Genomic DNA, 15,444 nt, shown 5'->3' with positions numbered 1-15,444 from the left:
AGACACGCAGGAGAGTCGAAATTCACGGGGAAGGAGACGAATGGAGGTGGCTGCTTTGCGTGCCTCTGGCTACCAGCCGCGCCCAAAGTCCGGGCGGAGAAAATTACAAACAAAACGTCACATTTTGGGTTAGATCATCATGTAACTACCATCCGTGTTAAAGATTATAAAGAAAACCATCACAATTAGGGCAGGTGTGTAACATATTACAGTACTACTTCTTTACATGATGCTGGATGAGAGCGTACGATGTGGAGTAAAAGCGTACGTGGTCTATTTACGTCCTAATTGCTTGCACATGGGTACACATGAGGGCACGGACGAGCATCTTTCTTTGGGATGGAGAAATGATCGATGATCAACATCGCAGCGGCCTGCTGTAGGTGGGCGGCGAGGAGGGGCAGTTCTCGTTCATGTTGGCGTACGGCTGGATGGTGTTGTACTCCGGGAGCTCCATCTTGTACTCCCCGAGGATCTGGCAGAAGGGCAGCCCGTCCGCGTCGCCGTTGCACCACCCCGGCAGCCTCGTCCGGTTGTCCTCGAAGATCCTCAGCGTGTACGCGTCCCGGATCTAGGGGAAGAAGAAGAAGCAAAGCACTTGATCAGCCGAGGTCAGGAGCAGATAAAAAGGGCATGCAGCTTGACTGAAGCGGCCGGCACTCACGGTGAACTCCGTGACCTGGATGGACTCTGTGAAGGGAGCGAACACCCCGGCCGCCTTGTACATGGCGAGGATGAAGGCGACGCAGGTCGTCGACTTGCCGTCGCTGTACTCCCACTCGTCCTGCTCCGGTATGGTCAGCAGCTGGTTGAAAGACATGCCCCGCCGCTCCGTCTCGCTGATGATGCCATGCAGGTCAAGTTGCTACACGGACGGGATGAAGCACATCATCGTCATATACTTGCTGTCAATTTCTCAGTCCTCTGTTCCAATATGAAGTGAAATGTATTGCAGGGTAGTTGATTATAACAACCTCAGTCCCAAGTCGCTTGTTAAGAGCCTCGTTCCACATGTTTGAAGCATAGTGTGGTTGTAATCTGGTCCACATGGACATAGCCGCCATTACCTGAAAACAGAATATATGAGATTTTTTTCTTTTTTTTTCCGAAAAAGAGGTTAAAACCCCCTGCCTCTGCACCATTGCGATGCACACAGACACAACCATCTTTACTATTAGTTTTATTAGGCAGAGTACAAAATAAAGACAACCACGAGTATGAACAGACGAAACCAACATGACAGAAGACGAATCAAGCGTTCTAAAAGAACTATTATCAGCAAGTATAATAGGGAAACTATAACAAATATATAAAACCAAATACAGATAATTGTACAGCCATAGCTTACAGCATCGGCTGTTTACAACACCTCACTGCTTCACTGTCAGATGTTCAGCGCCACAAAGTTACACAGAAGATTAGAAATTTTGTTGTCTACCTCTATGCATTACTGTTATGCATAATAAAACTGGAACCAACACATAATGCACATAGCACTTCCAAGACTGAATATACCTACTCCATCCGTTCACTATTATAAGATGTTTTGGATATTTCAATATGGACCACATACGGACTGAAATAAGTGAACAAACACACTAAAACACGTCTATATACATCCGATTAAGAAAAAAGCTAGAACATCTTATAATAGTGAATGGAGGGAGTAGCTTTTTAGAATTACTCTTATACATCGTGAAGTCCCTCAAGAAAATGTCAGTGAAAAAATACCCACATGAATGAAGAAAAGACAGCATGAAGCTCCAAGAAGCAGCAAGAATTTTCAACTTAATAAGAAACTTAAAAAATTGAAACAATTATGCGGAAGGACTAGAGGGCAATGGAGATATACCAGGTTAGCATCTAGAGGTGGAGGATAATTTTCCGACATTGTATCAATCCAACTAAATATCATATTATGATAGCCATACGGTTTTCCGTACATGCTTCGGGCGAATTCCCATGCAGCACTTTCATTGAATCTGGCCCTCACGTCAGGGTGCAAGGGAAGCAATGCTACCTGTGGATTCGAGTCATCTTTGAGTGCCACTCCCCACCATTCATCCCATGGAACTATAGCAATAACTTCTTCACCCTATCATTGTAACATATAAAACCCAACAGAAACAACTTGTGAGGCCTAGCATTACACAAAATCATATATAATGGGCACTTTACTGCAACCACATGACAAATAGCAAATATACAGAAACGAAAAACTAGTCACTAGATGTGATTACAAGATTAAATTTAAAAGATAAGAAAAATGATACGACATGACCAAATATGCACTGCAAGATATGACCAACTTAACATTCTCGCCATGTAGTACCTTCTTATTTTCGTAACCTGATTCTGCAACCCAGAGAGTGCCGTTCTCATCTTTCAGGCAAACTGCGGTATGCCCAGCAAACGCACCAGTCACCCATTTCTCCAAGGTCTGAAACCCACCCCATCGCCCTCGAATCTTGGAGAGAGCCAAGAAATCACCACAGTGCACATCCTCTTTCCGTATGTTGGAGGCCCAAGGCTGAGAACGCTTCTCAAATGAAGCCCCCATGTGCTTCTTAAGAAATGCCAAGTTGGCGTCCTGTCCCCAAATGGTGTTGGAAAACAGAGGAATCACATCGATCAGAGATAACAATGTCCCGAGCATTCCGGATGGCATGAGGAAAATGGCAACCCCATGCAGCTTCACCTAATCAGAGATCGATCCAGAGATGCCGATTGTTAGAATTTAGTAAGGCGAAACTAAGTGGCCATGTAAATAAGGAGAAATTTGAAAACAACCTACGTAGAGGGACGGGACGTACATATTCCATTTCTCCTGCTTCTTCCCACGATTTGATCTCGAAAGTGTGTTGATGTGCTCTGGTGTAGTAATCCCATCCTATCCTGTACGGTGTGGCAAATACATACAGGTCCATGCATGTCCAGCTCTGAGCCGAAGCAGTCTATATAGACCCACAAGAAATATTTCGTCAGGCAAAACTCGTCATATATAAGGGACTATGTTCAGTAAACGAAAACAAAAACATACAGTAGGAACCATGCATGCCTCTAATTGTCCATTACATTGACAGATTCGCATGAAGGTGCTTGCTCGCAATTTGGCGTTGTTATTGATTGAAATGATTGCAACTTGTCACTAACGAATGATATAACTCGTGGGCATCCTATTAGCATTCCCTAACATGCGAGTTTTTCTGTCTTCTTACAGAATCATTACTTTTAGATTTCGTGGGAATCAACTTCCTTTTCTATTTTTAGCCCTTGTCGTATGTCTCGTTTGGATCACATTCACATGAAGACAATTTCCTAGCTATTTTTACTAATGAGAACCAAATACTGGGAATCCTATGGGAAATTAAAGCTGAGATGCATGCACGGTGAAATCAAACAGAACTTGCTATTACAACATCAAAGTTGAAAGTCAATCAAAAGGCAATTTGAACCCGCAAAAAAATATTTCAAAAGGCAATTTGGAGGGCAATGTAAGGGGACCTTGAGGCGTAGGACGGCGCCGCCAAGGCCCGCGGCCGTGCCGTTGCTTCCACGGGGGCCGGGCGTGAGGCTGAGGACCGCCTCGTTCTCCGCGAAGCACGCGCCGCGCCAGGCGGCCGCGGGGCCGCCGGGCGCCGCGAAGGCGACGAAGGTCGGGAGGAGGTCGACGGCGCTGTGTATGGTGTCGCCCATGAGCGACCACGCTAGCCGGCGCGGCAGAAGGTCGCTTGCCGCGGCATGGCACCGCGGCGGGGCCAGGAGAAGGTGGAGGACGGCGAGCAGGATAGGCACGGCGAGACGTCGCTGCCGCTGCGGTTTGGGCGCCGGCGCCGCCATCGCCCGGGTGCCGCGGTGGCCGCGCCGGGGCACCCACTTATCTATGCGCCCGTGACTGGAGCTCCGTGAGCGTCAGGCCATTTGCTGCTCTGCCGAGTCTTCGGCTCAGTGGTTTGTTTGCTTGCTTGGCCTTGTGCCTCGTGAATGGCCGCGTCGTGACGAACGTTTTCTTTTCTTCCCTTTTTCTTTCCACCGCCGCCAGCGTACAGAGGGAGACCGGGCGCACGGGAATTTTGGACCGCCCGAGGTTCGATCCATGCAGCGCCGCCGGCGGGGGGCGAGAACTCAAGCTAATTGTGGCCCGCTGAGCAGTGGGTCCGGGGACACAACGGTAACGGACCTCGTGAAAATGACAACGTTCTTTGCACTCACGAGAGTGGTTTTCCCATCCACCGTCCGTCGTTGCTTTGCCCTATACATACTCCCTCCGTTTTGATTTACTCTTTATATTAGATTTGACTGAAGTCAAATTTCATAAAGTTTGATCAAATTTGTAGAAAACATTATAAACATCATCATAACAAATTTATATGATGTGAAAGTACATTCAGTAATCATCTGCAAAAAAAGAATATTCAATAATAAATCTAATGGTATTGGTTTGTTATCATATATGTTAATATTTTTCTTTATAAACTTTGTCAAAGTTTTATAAAGGTTGACTTTGACAAAAACAAATATGAAGTCTAAATAAAAACGGAGGGAGTATTTCGTTAGATATATTATAAAAGTACACCGAACGTACAAACCATCTCAAGCATAATAAAAATTACACCAAGATTCTGAGACCACCGAACGACCATTACTACCGCCAAAACAAGCCATCGACACGCCAAGCCTACCAAACTAATTGTGAAGGTCAATTGGTCCTAGATTTTCTTCTGCAACTCCCAGAACAACACTTGTTTTTTACTCAGGCAACATGACATATGTAATTTAATAGCAGCGACACCGTGGTATATGTGGTGGGAGAGACGCAAGTTCGTCGTGGTGAAAAGATGCATGATGCAAGTCAGATACTCTTATTTGTGCGTGCTCTAGCTGCAAACTATGCAGTTGTGTTGGCTCCAAAAGCAATGTTGAGGTTGGGAGGATGGGAGAAACTGCCCAAGCGACATATAAAATAAAACATCGGATGCCCCCTTTGGTCATGATCTCCTCTCGGGTGTTGTTGGGGTAGTACTTTGTGATTCTTTGGGAAATTTTGTCGTGGCGACAAACAATAAGATTGATGTATGTGTGATGTTTTAATAGCTGAAGCTGTGTGGCGCTTCGCTTCGGTCTTTCTTTGACACAGACAACGAGTTGCAGCGAATTAGTTATCAACTCTGACAATGCATAAGTTATTGAGATTATAAAGAAGGGAGGGAGATAGGAATCTCAGTGACTGCTACCACTTTCTCCTTTGGTTTGGAGGAATTTCATAGGAATTCTAGAGGATAGGATTCTTATAGGATTTTTTTCCTTTAGAGCCCTTTGGTTCATAGGAATGGATTCCTATGAAATTCCTATGAAAATTCTATCTTCTACAAAAAATTCCTATGAAATTCTATAAAAATTCTATCTTCTAGAATTCCTATGAAATTCCTCTAAACTAAAGGAGGCCTTAGCATTGTTTTAGAGAGCATAATGTTGTTGCCTATGAGTTCGCTAGGAGAGGCTCTTCCAGAGAGTGGTTTGACGATGCTCCCTTTGAGCTCATTCCTCAGCTACTATATGATGTATCATGATTACAAGTTAATAACACAAATATTTTTTGTTAAAAACAATATACCGTTGAATTTGTATGTGAAAAGAGTTTGTAACGGTATTTTTTTTAATATCATGCAACTCATATTTTAATAATATTATCAATGGTGAAAGACAACTTCAAAAAACATATTAGGCCATAAATATTTGAACGGAGGAAGTACATGTTATAACATTATTCGGACCAGCTCATAAAACACCCACATACGGATCCCAGAGCAGTACCTAATGGGACATATAGTAGGATATATGTGCTGTTAGAAACGTAAGACTTTAAAATACAGGAATAGAAAAGAAAAAAACACATGAATTAAATATGTTGTCTATTTTGAATTTATGTGGAAAAACTTCAAAACTATCATTTGGATGTCGTGTAGAAAGCACAGGAAATATAGACACGAATAGAGGAAAATATGAGGTGGGACCTGATGTTTGGTTTCCTCCAAATTTTATATGAAGCATCCCAATCCATATATATCTCAAAGGAATGTAAGATATCAATCCTTGTGTTTCAAATGGCATTAAAGTTTTTTTTTTCTACGTAGATCCTACCATCTAACATTCCTAGTCCCTCCTCCAAGAAAAGGCGGCTAGGGTTTCTGCCTCCCGTCGGCGGCGGTGCCGCCGATCTCCCATGTCTCCTGTGGCCTTAGGGCCATCGGTGCGCGGTGGATCCTGGCCCTTCCTGGAGGGATGACTCTATTTTCAGGTGCTTCTTTAAGTTTTGTTAGGGTTTATGTCCTGCTCAAGAAGACGAGATGACGGTGGCTTCTTGAAGATGAAATAAGGTTCTTCCCGCCTAGCCTCCGTCCCGATGATGTGTCTAGCATCGTCGGAGAGCATGTGGAGGTGTGTCTCTAGCGGATCTCTCAGGATTCGGTCGGTGGTTGTGTTTTTTGGATCCACTCGGATCCGGTCTTTATTCATCTTTGTTCATGCGTTTTCAGATTGGATCCTTCCGATCTAAACTTCTCTTCACCGGCGACCCTTCTGGTGTGTTGGTCCTATAGGGTCTTAGCACAACGATTTGCCGACTATCTACTACAACAAGTTGTGGTCGGCTCCGGTGAGGGAGAGGCGACGACGACGACGCGGCTTCAACTCGTTTTAGTGCTTGTAATCATTGCTAGGTGGTCTATGAATCTCGATGCAATTTTTATTATTTCTGGTGTTCGTTGTACTGCTATGATTGAAAATGAATAGATCGATAGTTTCCTTAAAAAAAAAGACATCCCTAGTCCCCGCAAAGAAAAACTTCCTATACTTTTCCTCATTTTGAACGGTTCTAAAAAGGGACAGAGGTTCTAAAAGAAAGATTTTGTTTTTAAAGTGTGAAGTTGGGGTTTGGAAATTGCAAGGAGTGATGGGCTTGCTCGCACATGGCCCGTCCTTCAGTTTAGCCCAGCCGCCGTGTGTTCCACGAGTAGGCCCAACTCATCGACGGCCAGCCACCGGTGCTACCTCACTCCTGTACTCGTTTCTCCATTGCAATAGCTGTGACGGCGACGACGCAGCTTGAAAGGTAGTTGCCCGCGACCAACCCCCTCCCCCTCCTGTCGACGGAGGCCGACGCCGATGGCGAGTCGGCGGGAACGGAGGCTTCCGCCCGCACCCGCTTTCCAGATGGAGAACCCCTTCAGCGTGAAGGTTCTTCAGGTCTTCACTGGCGCCGGCGTCGGCTGCGGCGTCGGAATCGGCGTCGGCCGCCCCATCTACCTAGGTAATAAGAATCAAACCTTCCACGCGCTGCTGTTCCTTCTATTCTTAGGATAATCAGGATGGACATCGATAGAGTCCGTCACCAGTCGGCGGGTTCGGCATTTCGTCGAACAGCTGAAGCGGGTGATGAAACGGGGCACCCTGTCGAACAGTTAGTGCCGTACTGCCGTGTGGAGTTGTAACCGTGCGGGGTTGTATTTTAATTTAAAGCGTTCAAGGCATACACCAGATCAAGATCAAAATTTGATGACCGGGAAGCACAGGGAAGCAGTGTCAGCTACTTAGTTCAAGCTTGCTGACAGTGGCACCGTGCACATCCATGCTGTACTGACTCTGCTCCGTGCTAAGAAGAAATCGACTAAATTTCAGTGAGTGGTTGTTGTTTAAGCAAATGGCTCTTGTTCTGGTGGTCAGGTATGATACCGGGCCTTCAACAAGTTATGAGTGCCACAAGAGGTGCAACCGATTCTTTTTCTGGTGTCACGAGACATGTTAATTCTGCTGTAAGTCACTCTCCCATGAGCGTATGCACGACTAAATTGATTTTGTATTTAGTGATTTTCTGGATCTGATTTTGCGTTTTAATTCCTTGTGCTCTAGCTAAGGAAAGCAGGGTTAAAGAACATTGAAGCGGGCATTGGATGCGGAGTTGGTATAGGACATGGTTTTGGGATAGGTACACATTGCAGCTATTCCATCTATTTAGCCATGTAAACTTTCTGTTGATGTTGTCCTAGAAAGACTGGTCGTGATTATTTTCAATTATAGTGGCTCATCAAGTAAAAACATCTTTAATCTCTTACCCGCTCAGTATATCTGTTCTTCTCTTGATGGCCACATAATAGTGAGTCTAGTTGCCTGCACAGAAATCAGACTAAGGTTAGGATGACACTGTGATGCACCAATACTTCTATTATTCTTTAGTGTTTTCCCATTTTTGTTCACTGCTGTGTGGAGTTTTCAGCGCCTGTGCACACGCATGTGAACATTGCTTCAAAGATCTCTCACTAATTTGTAATATGAAGTGACAATGGAGGACATTCATCTTGATAGAACCTTCCATATCCAGCAGACTAGAACTCTCCCTAAGTAGTGTGCATGGGCAATTTCTTAAATTCCTCCAATGCTTCCTCCTCAATATTTTCTTTTTACCACAACTTATGATTCTTACTGTGTTCCTTTACATACATCATATGCACCGCAAACTAGCTTAGAATCATTAATGTTACATTGTGAACTGCCTTTCTGCACAAGCATGTCATCTTGTTTGCCATGGTCTTGAAGCTAAATCAATAAAGTATCTCTTCAATTTTCAGGAATTGCCTTGAAACCACGAGCAATTCATGGAATTCAATCATCGATTGCAGTACAGACCTTAACTTTAATTTGTCCTGATTTCTTCTCTGTTTCCTTTCTTGTTGTATGAACATTAACAGAACAACTTTTTCTAGGAAGTTTTGTCCAAGTTAACTTCAAAGCTGAGGGATTCCAGTGGGGAGACAGCTACATCAGATCTTACCTCTGGGTCGTTGCCTACCAGTGGACAAACACCCAATGGTATGTCCATGGATCTAGAGGCTAAGGCATTCAAAAGCAATTTCCACCATACTTCAAGCAATGAAATATCACAAGTACAGCCGACTCATGAATTGCGTGACCAGAATGGGATGCCGCAAGAGATGATAACAGGAGGTCGAACTGAAAAGGTCATTGCCAACTTTCTGCAGAGTCCCCTGTTCCAGAATGATACAAAAACGGACATCAGGGATGCAGTATGCGCTAAAATCTCACTTCTATGTTCTTGCTAACATGTATCATACATATTGATGCACTATTATATTTTGCAGCTATGTCTTCTGCTGCTCAATTTGCTTGTGCATACATTGTTGTGTAATGGACATTATAAACACTCACTTTTTCTTTATTATTTTTACAGGCTGTAAATTTGCATGGGACGGACAATGTACTTCAGTTGGTGAGTTCAATCACATCTAATGCTCCTCATGCATACTTCTTGACTTTACTCTATGGCTCGCTAGTTCTATCCTTGTCCTTTCTGTCAGATGGGTTTTACTCATTTGCACCCAGTGTGGCTTTAAAATGATGTGTCTTACCTATTTAACGAGTAAAATATTACTCGCGTCTCAACTGACAGTAGCAGAATTGCTAGGGCGGTTATTGTTGCAAATCGTTTGTTTTCTTGTACGAAATGGTTTACAATTTCCGTCTTTCATTTCATAGCTCACTACTAACTAGTGATGCATTTTTTGCTTGTCAGGTGCTGAAGCACCAAAGAGTTATCGAAGAATTACGAGACGAGAATGAAAAGCTGCGTCAGGTGCTCATAGAGGAACTTAAGATTTCACCAGCTAAATTACAATCGGATCGGACAAGTGGAGTGAAGGCCTACTATCCATGCTCGGAGTGCTTTGACTGCCGCCGTCGAAGTCGGAAATCAAACAGATAGCAGTGGCATTGACTCTAGTTATTTGTAGCCAAGTTTTTGCTATGTTTTCCACTAGCTGAATCTTTCACTAGAGCTATAGTCATAGCTTTCTGCATGATATTCTCAACAAAAAACGGCCAGGCCAGCTATTTTTGCTGAGACACTTTATCTGATCTACGTTATGTTCCATGTAGATGGTGAAAATTTTGAAGCTTGATGTCTCTACTGGGTACAACGAGTGATGTGTGGCTTATCTTGCAATCACACATATAAGTTTGAAATGTTCTTCATGTAAACAAAAGAGATGAGGTTGTAGGAGCTAAAGCCCATTTTTACATGTTAAACGCTTCTGCAAAGAATATGGATATGTTCTCAGTTTAGGCCCCTTTGGAGAGCAAAGAAAAACTTGGAATCTTGAGATAATGCCTCACAACTCGTACTGGTGCTGTTAACCCAGAACAAGAGAAGAGAAACCCTTTGAAACACGGTATAACTAACAACACGCATTTTTTGGAGAAAAGTGTCATTTCAAGGTCAAAACCTGTCTGAAGCACAGGGGTGTCAGATGCCTTTGGAGTGGTGGACTTGTCTGCCTCCAACGTAGTGGACTCATCTGGTGTAGAGTAACTTCACGATGCATCCCAAACCCATAAAGTTGAAACGAGCCTAAAGTGCAGCGTCACGAAATCACCCCTCTGACCACAAGCATAACACTATCCTACCCATCTCTTATCACTCAGATGTACGCTACATTGCCTACTCTTTGTCTACCGTGTCTTATCCATGGTATATGTTATGCCTCTCGAGTTCACCATCCACACCAACCCAAGCAAGTACCAAACAATTATGTTATAACTTATAAGGAGCATGTGCGCTGGTACATTACAAGATGAATGTAGAGGCAAATTTCGACAACCGGCTCCCCCCACCCTTCTGTGGCAACATTGAACCCCTCTTCATGGAAGGAGAATGGAGCTATCCTATTTATCTAGTGATGCAAGAAGTATGCAATGGCATAAGAGCATCTCTAGCAGACCCTTATATCGCGCCGGCTCCCCCCACCCTTCTGTGGCAACATTGAACCCCTCTTCATGGAAGGAGAATGGAGCTATCCTATTTATCTGGTGATGCAAGAAGTATGCAATGGCATAAGAGCATCTCTAGAAGACCCTTATATGGCGCCGAATTGTAAAATAACCGTCACTTCTTTTTGCGCCGAAAAAGCGGTCTGAACAGAGACCTTAAACGCCTCCGACCCTTAAATTTTTTGAGGGGCACGGTAAATTGCACCCCCCCTCGACCTGCGAAAACACAGCACCCCCCCCTCCCCCCCGCCCGCCCCGTCAGTGCCCTGTATACTGCAAAAGCAGTTGGTGGGAGGGACATTTCAGCCCGTGCGCATTCCATCCCCCTCATTCCGCAGCCACCCGCCCGCCGCCTTCGATTCCGGGTCGCCGCCGCCCCGGATCGACCACCGCCCGCCCTGGATCCGCCGGCGAGTGCTTTTCTACCCATTCTAGTTTGATTTAGCGAATGATTTCCGTTCATTCCAACTCCGTTGCGATTTGTAGATGGATTTGAGCCCTTGCGAGGAATTTTTGCTCGAGGATTCGTCCTCGTCCGATGACTCAGACATAGAGATGCTGCTCTAGAACAATCGGCAGCAGATGGTGGTGGTGGTCTTCGTTGTGAAGGAGCTCAAGGATATGAATAGAAGGAGACGGTGAGGATCGACCGTCGTCCGTCTTTGCATCCCTTGCAACCGCCATCTCGGCACATGATGCTCATGCAAGACTACTTCATGGCGAAGCCTACATATCTGCTGCACCTCTTTCAAAGAAGGTATCGAATGCGCCAATCCCTCTTCGTAAAAAATAGTACAAGCTTGCGAGGCCAATTCTTGAAATTTTACCCAAAGGAGAAATGTTACGGGCTTGAAGGGTTTTAGTGCATATCAAAAAATCTCGACAGCTATGCGGGTGATTGCATATGGCATTTCGGCTGACTATGCCGACAATGCGAAGATACTACAATTGAGTCAGTGCACAAGTTCGTCAAAGTGATCATATGTGTCTTTGGTCCTGTCCATCTTCGGGCACCCAACGAGGAAGACACGAAAATGTTGATGACAACAAATGAGAAACAAGGTTGGCCGGGCATGCTAGGAAGCATTGATTGCATGCATTGGACTTGGAAAAACTGTCCGAAGGCATGGCACAGATAGTATTGTGGCAAGTCTCGTGATGCAACAATTGTGCTAGAGGCCGTTGCATCCGAGGATTTATGGATATGGCATTGCTTCTTTGGTTTGCCGGGTACTCTCAATGACATCAATGTGTTGCACCGGTCTCATTTGTTTGCTAGACTTGCTAGTATTGATGCTCCTACTTGCAACTACATGGTGAATGGGCATCAGTATACAAAGGGCTACTATCTTGCAGATGGTATTACCCTTCTTGGTCTACATTTGTCAAGACCATCAAACAACCCAAAACTAGGAAGGAAGCTGAATTTATGGAGGTCCAAGAGGCTGCCCGAAAAGATACTGAAAGAGCCTTTGGAGTTTTGCGAGCTAGGTTTGCCATTGTTCGTGGTCCTGCTTGTTTTTGGGACAAGTGAACCTTGAGCAACATCATGACATGTCGTGTGATTCTTCACAAAAATGATCATCGAAGATGAGAGGGACATGAACTTGGAGTTCTTCTACGACAACGTCGGTAGTCATGTGAAGTCATCTAGAGACCCTGACCGCATACAAGCTTTCCTTCAGACATACCGGGAATTGAAGACTCAAACACACACCACCAGCTTCAGGACGATCTCATTGAGCACCATTGAAAAAGGCATGGGAAGTAATAAAACCTGCCATTTTTACATTCATTTAATTAATTCATGTTTCATGTGTATCATTGTTCGGAACAATTCTTGTATCAAACTGTAAGTTTAATTCTAAGATCTGAATAATTATTGTAATTTGGTTGATTGTTGTATTGTAATATTCAGATTTTAGTTTATATTGATTTGAATAATTATTGTAATTTGATGATTGCTTTTTCGGTTTGAGGGCTGACGCGGGCTGCGGAAGAACAGACCCCGCAAGGCCGAACGGTAAAACATGTTGGGGAACGTAGTAATTTCAAAAAAAAAATCCTACGCACACGCAAGATCATGGTGATGCATAGCAACGAGAGGGGAGAGTGTGATCTACGTACCCTTGTAGACCGACAGCGGAAGCGTTAGCACAACGTGGTTGATGTAGTCGTACGTCTTCACGGCCCGACCGATCAAGCACCGAAACTACGGCACCTCCGAGTTCTAGCACACGTTCAGCTCGATGACGATCCCCGGACTCCGATCCAGCAAAGTGTCGGGGAAGAGTTCCGTCAGCACGACGGCGTGGTGACGATCTTGATGTACTACCGTCGCAGGGCTTCGCCTAAGCACCGCTACAATATTATCGAGGATTATGGTGGAAGGGGCACCGCACACGGCTAAGAATATGATCACGTCGATCAACTTGTTTCTCTAGGGGTGCCCCCTGCCTCCGTATATAAAGGATCAAAAGGGGGGGTGCGGCCGGCCAGGGAGGGCGCGCCAGGAGGAGTCCTACTCCCTCCGGGAGTAGGATTCCCCCCCTTTCCTAGTTGGAATAGGATTCGGGAGGGGGGAAAGAGGAGAGAGAGAAGGAAGGGGGCGCCGGCCCCCTCTCCTTGTCTTATTCGGACTAGGGGGGGAGGGGCGCGCGGCCCAGCCCTGGCCACCTCTCCTCTCTTCCACTAAAGCCCACGAAGGCCCATATACCTCCCGGGGGGTTCCGGTAACCTCCCGGTACTCCGGTAAAATCCCGATTTCACCCGGAACACTTCCGATATCCAAATATAGGCTTCCAATATATCAATCTTTATGTCTCGACCATTTCGAGACTCCTCGTCATGTCCGTGATCACATCCGGGACTCCGAACAAACTTCGGTACATCAAAACTCATAAGCTCATAATATAACTGTCATCGAAACCTTAAGCGTGCGAACCCTATGGGTTCGAGAACAATGTAGACATGACCGAGACACGTCTCCGGTCAATAACCAATAGCGGAACCTGGATGCTCATATTGGCTCCTACATATTCTACGAAGATCTTTTATCGGTCAGACCGCATAACAACATACGTTGTTCCTTTTGTCATCGGTATGTTACTTGCCCGAGATTTGATCGTCGGTATCTTAATACCTAGTTCAATCTCGTTACCGGAAAGTCTCTTTACTCGTTCCGTAATACATCATCTCACAACTAACTCATTAGTTGCAATGCTTGCAAGGCTTATGTGATGTGCATTACCGAGAGGGCCCAGAGATACCTCTCCGACAATCGGAGTGACAAATCCTAATCTCGAAATACGCCAACCCAACATTCACCTTTGGAGACACCTGTAGAGCTCCTTTATAATCACCCAATTACGTTGTGAAGTTTGGTAGTACACAAAGTGTTCCTCCGGTAAACGGGAGTTGCATAATCTCATAGTCATAGGAACATGTATAAGTCATGAAGAAAGCAATGGCAACATACTAAACGATCGAGTGCTAAGCTAACGGAATGGGTCAAGTCAATCACATCATTCTCCTAATGATCTGATCCCGTTAATCAAATAACAACTCTTTTGTTTATGGTTAGGAAACATAACCATCTTCGATTAACGAGCTAGTCAAGTAGAGGCATACTAGTGACACTCTGTTTGTCTATGTATTCACACATGTATTATGTTTCCGGTTAATACAATTCTAGCATGAATAATAAACATTTATCATGATATAAGGAAATAAATAATAACTTTATTATTGCCTCTAGGGCATATTTCCTTCAGTCTCCCACTTGCACTAGAGTCAATAATCTAGTTCACATCGCCATGTGATTCAACACTAAGAGTTCGCATCACCATGTGATTAACACCCATAGTTCACATCGTCATGTGACCTATACCCAAAGGGTTTACTAGAGTCAATAATCTAGTTCACATCATTTATGTGATTAACACCCAAAGAGTACTAAGGTGTGATCATGTTTTGCTTTTGAGATAATTTTAGTCAACGGGTCTGTCACATACAGATCCGTAAGTATTTTGCGAATTCTATGTCTACAATGCTCTGCACGGAGCTACTCTAGCTAATTGCTCCCTCTTTCAATATGTATCTAGATCGAGACTTAGAGTCATCCAGATCTGTGTCAAAACTTGCATCGACGTAACTTTTTACGACGAACCTTTTGTCACCTCCATAATCGAGAAATATTTCCTTATTCCACTAAGGATAATTTTGACCAATGTCCAGTGATCTACTCTTAGATCACTATTGTACTCCCTTGCTTAACACAGTGTAGGGTATACAATAGATCTGGTACACATCATCGCATACTTTATAGAACCTATGGCTGAGGCATAGGGAATGACTTTCATTCTCTTTCTATCTTCTGCCGTGGTCGGGCTTTGAGTCTTACTCAATTTCATACCTTGTAACACAGCCAAGAACTCTTTCTTTGACTGTTCCATTTTTGAACTACTTCAAAATATTGTCAAGGTATGTACTCATTGAAAAAACTTATCAAGCGTCTTGATCTATCTCTATAGATTTTGATGCTTAATATGTAAGTAGCTTCACCGAGGTCTTTCTTTGAAAAACTTCTTTAAAAACACTCCTTTA

General features: G+C 44.4%; 2 protein-coding genes across 3 annotated transcripts; one reads left to right on the top strand and one right to left on the bottom strand.

The window, feature by feature from the left end:
• Positions 1-142: 142 nt before the first annotated feature.
• On the bottom strand, positions 143-4,010 carry LOC147991361 (uncharacterized). Its single transcript, XM_087522261.1, has 7 exons — positions 3,505-4,010; positions 2,814-2,954; positions 2,333-2,698; positions 1,853-2,095; positions 975-1,067; positions 665-865; positions 143-571 (listed from the first exon to the last, which is right to left on the bottom strand). Exons 1-7 carry the CDS (start codon positions 3,838-3,840, stop codon positions 359-361), a joined length of 1,593 nt encoding a protein of 530 aa, XP_087378387.1. The 5' UTR covers positions 3,841-4,010; the 3' UTR covers positions 143-358.
• A 3,017-nt stretch (positions 4,011-7,027) lies between these two features.
• LOC147991360 (dynamin) lies at positions 7,028-10,044 on the top strand. Of its 2 annotated transcripts, none has more exons than XM_087522268.1 (7): positions 7,028-7,309; positions 7,723-7,811; positions 7,909-7,984; positions 8,625-8,674; positions 8,760-9,014; positions 9,245-9,283; positions 9,587-10,044. In XM_087522268.1, the coding sequence occupies exons 1-7, from the start codon at positions 7,165-7,167 to the stop codon at positions 9,773-9,775; spliced, it is 843 nt and encodes a 280-aa protein (XP_087378394.1). In that variant the 5' UTR covers positions 7,028-7,164; the 3' UTR covers positions 9,776-10,044. The 2 variants fall into 2 exon arrangements, with proteins under 2 accessions (XP_087378394.1, XP_087378392.1); XM_087522266.1 differs by having other exon boundaries at positions 7,029-7,309; positions 8,760-9,080.
• The last annotated feature ends 5,400 nt before the right edge of the window (positions 10,045-15,444 follow it).

This window comes from Triticum urartu, chromosome 1A, assembly GCF_056163025.1.
Source record: "Triticum urartu cultivar PI428250 chromosome 1A, HENAU_Tu73, whole genome shotgun sequence".
In the NCBI taxonomy this organism is placed as follows: domain Eukaryota; kingdom Viridiplantae; phylum Streptophyta; class Magnoliopsida; order Poales; family Poaceae; genus Triticum; species Triticum urartu.
Note: the sequence above shows the minus strand (reverse complement) of the source record. Positions and strands in the feature narration are given on the sequence as shown.